The sequence below is a fragment of the Lactuca serriola genome, chromosome 4, assembly GCF_051521515.1.
Source record: "Lactuca serriola cultivar US96UC23 chromosome 4, Lser_US96UC23_V15, whole genome shotgun sequence".
NCBI lineage: Eukaryota > Viridiplantae > Streptophyta > Magnoliopsida > Asterales > Asteraceae > Lactuca > Lactuca serriola.
The window spans coordinates 15,998,266-16,005,065 of NC_136411.1; the positions used below are offsets into that span (position 1 = coordinate 15,998,266).

Below are 6,800 nucleotides of genomic sequence, written 5' to 3' on the forward strand. Positions count from 1 at the left end.
GGCCCCCCTCCTCTTCATCACCCCCATACTTCCTTCCACTTCCAAAACCACTTTTATAACCCTTCATAAACACAATACTTTAACGTCCACCACCAACTCATATAACCCTCTTTTCTTGCAAGAAAAAAACTATCTTTTTTCGTTCATTTGTTCTTAAACCCTCTCTTGGGTCTTGATCCATCATTCTTTGCAAATAAACTTTCTTTTTTTGGTGGGTGTTCTATTGTTTCTGGTTGTGTTATACGAACATGATAGCATCGGAGAAAAGGGTTTCTTTGTTTGGAAACAATGTTGATCGCATAGATGCATCATTTTCATCTTACATGAACGAAAACCCTACGGTGCTCAAGCTTACTCTCCCAAGTAATCAGAAAAAGAAAGTAGAAGATGGAGAAATCGGGATTTTTGGGGCCGAAAAATACTTCAAAGGAGCCATGGATGAACAACTTCCAAGAACTCCTCACTCCATCAACCCTCCAAACCATCATCCAAAGAGCAAAATAGTAAAAGACGACGAAGAACCAACTAAACCAAAAACCGGATCCACAACTCCAAGTGTTCGGTCCGAATCCAGCTGGAATAGCCGAACCGGTCTTTTGGTTAACAATGGTAACCGAAGGATCCCCAAGTCTCAAAAGGAGAAACCCACCCGTGTAAAGAGCTTACTAATCTCCCTTGGTTGCAACTGCAACGACAAGGGGTCAGTTAAAATCGCTGAAAAGAAAGTTCTTGTCAAAGAACTTTCGAAACCGCCAGCAAAATTCACTGGCGGTTTCACGGACGACAAGACGAACACGAAGAAAGAAGATTCCTTCGTGTTCCCTGTCTTGAACGCTTTCCCACCCGCCAAAACCAGTACCCCACCGGAAGTCGAAGAAGGCGACATCACTCATGTGAAAACAAGAAGAAACTCATCGGAAGCATTCGGTTCACCGGTTTTGGAAAAGGGGAAGAAATCATTTAGCTTGGAGAGGAAGTTAACCATGTTGAATTGGGATGGAGTTACACCGAGAGCCGAAAACATCGGGGAAAACAACGATGCGGGAAGTGACGCGAGCTCGGATTTATTCGAAATCGAAAGCTTTTCAACTAATGGGAATAACTCGTTTCTTGCACGACAAGTTTCAAATGGGAGGTCAAGCAGTGCAACACTTCCAAACGGGTACGCCCCGAGTGAGGCCAGCATTGCATGGAGTGTTGTCACCGCCAGTGTGACGGGATTCTCGATTATATCGGATTACGAGGACACCACACGGACTAATTCAAAGACTCATATGGAACGAGTGATTAAAGGAACCGGGATTCTTTCCGGTTGTACAAATCATAAATCCGTTAGAGTCGCTGGAGAACGCATGGTGGTTAGTGGCGGCGACAAGGCGGCGGTTACAGGCGGCACAAAGGGCCGGTTGGATTCTGTCGGGACGATTATGAAATTTCAAACGGAGAGCAAGCCGACGCGTGCTTCACACCACATGTACATTCAACAGCAATAGGGATCGAGTAGTACATTACATTTGTGTTGTTTAAAAGTTACATATCAGTGTTTAAAGATTTTCTTGTCTAAAGTATTTATTTTTTTAATGAATGAAGATGAGTTTCGTTTTAGTAATTCATGCACAAACAATAGTACACTACCTACTTGTCTCTTAGTACATTAAAGTACAAGTTTTTTTTTTTTATAGCGTATATAATAACTGGACACTATAAACACTGGTGGTTGAATTTCCTGATCAAACATTAATTCATCAACCATATAAATTTATGCACTGTGGGTGCCACTATGCGTTATCCTAAAGTTAAAAAAAAAAAATTATATTCGTGACATGTTTGTATAAAGAAACACCGACTCCATGTGTAAGGTTAGATTCACGAACTGGTTCAGTTTACAGTGGAAATCAGATCTAAAATGAAATAAAATAAAATGGCAATGATTGTTGTCTAGTTGTTGGGTAAGCAAAATGCATAGGATAAGAGAATATATATATAGAATGAAATGATTGGCATATGATATGATTTAGTGAAGTGAACCAGATGAAGTTAAACAGTCTCCATACTGACTGAATAATTGTAGCAATAACATTCGGATAAGAATAATCTAGAACATGAAACACAATCTAAACCAAATCTTTATCTGTGGTTATTGGTTGATGTTTACTAGTTATTAGTTACTGATTATTGATTACAGAGTAAAACAATCAAAGCGTGAAACATGAAGTTGGAAATTTGCAAAAGGGATTAAGATGATGAAATTAAAAAAAAGATTGTATTTATCTGAAATAAAGAAGTGGACATTTAGCTACCACCCCTAATTGTGGAATTCTTGAGTTTATAAGGCCAAAAAAAAGGAATTTCTGTCATGGATGAATTAATAGCTAGTGATACAGAAAGTGGTCCCTGATGGAAACTCTTGCCATTTGGATAGTGAAAGATGGTTGTTTCCATAAAATTTTGCAACAAGATACAATAAAGATAATGTTTTTATGAAGTCAAAGAGTTATCTAAACTTTAGATATTGATATAGAAGTGCAATAAGGTACAAACTACAAAGATAATGTTTTTATTTGTTAAAATATATATATTTTTGATGAAAAAAGTTAAACATGTGAAAATTGTAACTGGGTATTTTGTTTGGTGGTAGGAATTTACAAGACATTTATGACAACTCAGATACGAATATGTATGTATGTATGTATGTATGTATTCATACATGTATACAATTATTCATCATGGGACAGAATGTCTTTTGCTATGAATCATGTATATATGTATTCTTGCATGTGAAAAAAGACAGGCCCACAAACACTTCAACAGGAGTTTCATGTGTATACAATTATTTCCTATTTCATGCATGATTTAAACTTTTTAAGTGACAAACTTAAAATTTTCAAGATTTACTTTTTTAACAAAAAATAGAAATTTATATGGCCAAATATGTAAAATATATACATAGGCATTATTACTGCATTTATAGAAAATATGGAAAGATAGTGAGTGGATGATCGATCCCTGGTGATGGATGTCGCAGCCTTTTTATTCAATGAACGAATGACACGTGGTTGTAGAAAAAGGTTCCCTCCTACAGTTATCAGTCATTCAGATCTTTAACATCAGAACAGCTCATAGAGTTTAAAGCCTGTAACTTTCTATTTGTGGGTTTTGGAAATTGGACCACGTGACATTTATGTGATAATTGAAATTGATTTGATGGTTGTTAATTGTACTAACTACTATGGTAACATGGATAATGAATTAATGATTTGACCCAATTGTTCTAGTAACAATGTAACATAAAAAAGAAGATAGACCCATTTGCCCCCACAAGATAGAATAATAACTCATCATTTTGATTTTTGACAATAGTGGTTGGTTGAATGGGGTTAATAGACAGGTGTTCTTGTACCACAACAAATAACTAAAGTTAAAATATGACTGGTAACTTTTTTATATATATGAAGAAAAAAAAGGATAAACAAGTATTTGTATTTATCCGAATATGATCATCATCTTGTTTTTACACGTAAAGTCCCTCAACAAAAAGTGTTCACTTTATACCATGAAGATGACAACTTTTATCGGTTGAATTTGTTATAGCATGTTATAATCATACAAAAAATACAAATTTGTTTGAAAACTCTAGGTGTACAAATATATATATATATATATATATATATATATATATATATATATATATATATATATATATATATATATATATATATATATATATATTGACCATTCTAGGAAAATGCAAATAAGTGAATTGTATAAATTCAACTTTAACCCTATAAAAAGGGCTAAAAAGCTAACCTTTTAGAGTAAAGTGGTTTTGTTAATGAATATTCAAGCCCAAAGCCCAATAACTTTCATATCAACTTAAAACAATTGTGGTAATTACATATCATGTTAGAATTGTTAGATAATGGAAGTAAGCAATTGAAAACTCTAAATTTGTGTGATTCCTAAAGACATATGTTCAAACAAGATATTATAATTCTCCACAGAATTCAATAAATAATCTAACCCAAAAACATTAAACTATGCACAAGTAATATATTACATTAAAATGAAAGGACGATAAATAAGCATACAGTGAAAAATGATGACGACAACTTGAAGAGCTTGTTCGAGAAAATTCCTTGAGACGTTTCTCTTCAGATCCAAATTCATAATATCTTCAACCGGAGCTTCAAACATCATGTAAAATCCAGAATATAACCAGCACACACAATTCATCCGATACATTTATAAATTCCATAGCTATTTGGGAAAACTGAAAATTCGCGCCAAAATCCAAATACAGAGAAACGGAAATACGATGGAAGATCAAAAAGCTGGATGTGGTAGAATCGGAAACGAAACAATAACATAGCAAAGATTAGGTCAAATTATGAGATTGATATTGAAAAGTAAAAGGAAATTGAGACTTCTGTTCTCGGAGTCAAAGTTAGGGTTTCAAGTTTCAACAGCCTTAGAAGAAGAAGAAGAAGAGAATGATTCGTTGAACAGAAGCATCTCACTCTCGTGGGGTGGGACCCTTTACTTAAAGTAATTAAATTACTAAAATTTGTGGTATTTAACAGTATGATCAATTTATTATTATTATTATTATTATTATTATTATTATTATTATTATTATTATTATTATTATTATTATTTTCCTCTTTGCAAAAATGGTTCATGTTATTGCAAATTACAACCAACTTAGTAAGAAATCTACATGTTTCATAATTTTGTTTAATTACTTATTACTTCATTTGTAACGGTTGAATTTGCTTCTTGAGATTTCCTCAAACTTGTTTGTTATAGCATCCTACTTATCAAGGGACTCATTCACAATTCACAAATGATTTATAAAAAGTGTTAAACGCAAGAAATAGCACTATATTTTTGTTGATTTCTTTACTATAGCATCTTACTTTCATTTGTTCATATTACAAAATTGTTGTTTGAAAAATCTACTTAGTTATTGCAATGTCATCCAAATAAAAATCTATAACTAGGTAAAATTTTCAAACTAGGACATCTTGATGATAAAAAAATGAAAGAACAACAGTGTAATAAAAGAAATGAAAGTAGGATGTTTTAGTGAAAGTGCAATGATATTTCAAAAGATCAAAACTACAACAATTTCTATGAAAACCAAGAATTAGAAGGATCATCCTCAACACCATTTTGTTGAAATGCAACATAATTAGCAGAAACAAGTGCAATTTGGGCTCGAGTTTTTGCTAATTCACTTTGTGCGATATTTAATTCTTGTTGCAACCATGGTATTAATCCTGCACACCCATACACCGGATCCTGTACTCTACACTTAGCCTCATAATACAACGTCTCCACTGCAATTGCACGATCTTCCACAGCTAATTCCTAATTAAACGTTAAAACCATGAACAAAAAGTTAGATTTTTTTTGGACAAATGACATTAAAAGTTGAAGATATGAACAAGATTATGTTTAAGATTTTCACCTCGAGCATCTTCCCGATGTTGCTGGCGCCATAGATTCTATGAACACAAGTGAATCTTTGAGGGTTATTTGGAGGGAAATGTGGTGAGAAAATGCAATTTGAAGGACATCTTCGCCTAAAATACTTGCAAACAGCACACCGATTGGAGCTCATATTTGATATCTTTGAACAAATCTAATCACAGATTTGGTTTTCATCTTGGGATTTTGTAGTAAAACCTTTGGATTCATAACGGCTAATTTTTTTAAAAATCTTTTTGTAATAATTAGGGAAAGGTATAAATTGGTAAGAGGCATTCACTTATTTCCATAATTTTGTTTCAAAACGGCTAAATTTACATTTGTAACGGTTGTAAATTTTAAATCTCAATTAATATTTCAAGAATTTATTTTACCTTGGTCATATTGAACACCGGAGTCACCACCTTCCACAATCACGAGTCACCACCTAAAACAGATTCCATCATCAAAGATGGAGACTTTATTTTGAGAAACTTATCTGTATGAACTCGACACCAACAAGAATGAAGAAACGATTGAAGAACAGGATAGATTTCATAGGCCTTTTGCTTATAATAATAATAATAATAATAATAATAATAATAATAATAATCAAAGTTAAGAACCACGTGAATCACTCAATCACGTAAGTTTGAAAAGTTCAATTATTATTCCTAGTCTTCAGGATACATACAGGTATGTAGTGGCATATAGTCAGGATGTATTCATCTCTTTACTATGTATAAATATCCTGTATAACTTTTGTATTGATTAAGCAAGATATTCAATTCAAAATCTTATATGGTATCAAAGAGCTGAATAATTTTTTTGAGTAAATTACACGTATGGTCCCTATAGTTTAGGGTAATTTGCGTTTTTGGTCTCTAACTTATTTTTTTAACTTGCAAGGTCTCTACTGTTTGTTTTTGTTACGCGTTTGGTTCTAGTTTTACCTAAAAAAACTACTTTGCCTTTTATTTTTTAATTTATTTAAATAAACACACCATCAATCTCACTCCATCACCTTACCTTACCTTACCTACTCCATCAATTTTTTTTTTCTATTTTGATAATAGTCTTTTTAGGTAACACATGGGCCAAACACGTAACAAAAACAAACAGTAGGGATCAAGCACGTAACAAAAATAAACAGTAGAAACTTTCTGAATTAAAAAAATAAGTTAGGGACAAGCGCAAATTACCTCAAACCATAGGGACCATTCGTATAATTTACTCTTTTTTTTTTCTCGATTCTTACCTCTTGCTGCTCTCTGATGGCTTTTTCCGGCGCTACACTCCTAGCACACGCAACTTCGACATCCGGTGCCATC

At 33.3% G+C, this 6,800-nt stretch overlaps 2 protein-coding genes across 3 annotated transcripts; one reads left to right on the forward strand and one right to left on the reverse strand.

Moving 5' to 3' along the window:
- On the forward strand, positions 1 to 1,605 carry LOC145101080 (protein PHYTOCHROME KINASE SUBSTRATE 1-like). Its single transcript, XM_079038245.1, has one exon. The coding sequence runs from the start codon at positions 249 to 251 to the stop codon at positions 1,491 to 1,493; it is 1,245 nt and encodes a 414-aa protein (XP_078894371.1). The 5' UTR covers positions 1 to 248; the 3' UTR covers positions 1,494 to 1,605.
- Positions 1,606 to 5,065: 3,460 nt separating this feature from the next.
- On the reverse strand, positions 5,066 to 6,006 carry LOC145099961 (LOB domain-containing protein 23-like). Of its 2 annotated transcripts, XM_079037427.1 has the most exons (3): positions 5,865 to 6,006; positions 5,471 to 5,593; positions 5,066 to 5,370 (listed from the first exon to the last, which is right to left on the reverse strand). In XM_079037427.1, exons 1-3 carry the CDS (start codon positions 5,871 to 5,873, stop codon positions 5,131 to 5,133), a joined length of 372 nt encoding a protein of 123 aa, XP_078893553.1. In that variant the 5' UTR covers positions 5,874 to 6,006; the 3' UTR covers positions 5,066 to 5,130. The 2 variants fall into 2 exon arrangements, with proteins under 2 accessions (XP_078893553.1, XP_078893552.1); XM_079037426.1 differs by lacking the exon at positions 5,865 to 6,006 and having other exon boundaries at positions 5,471 to 5,837.
- Positions 6,007 to 6,800: the final 794 nt, after the last annotated feature.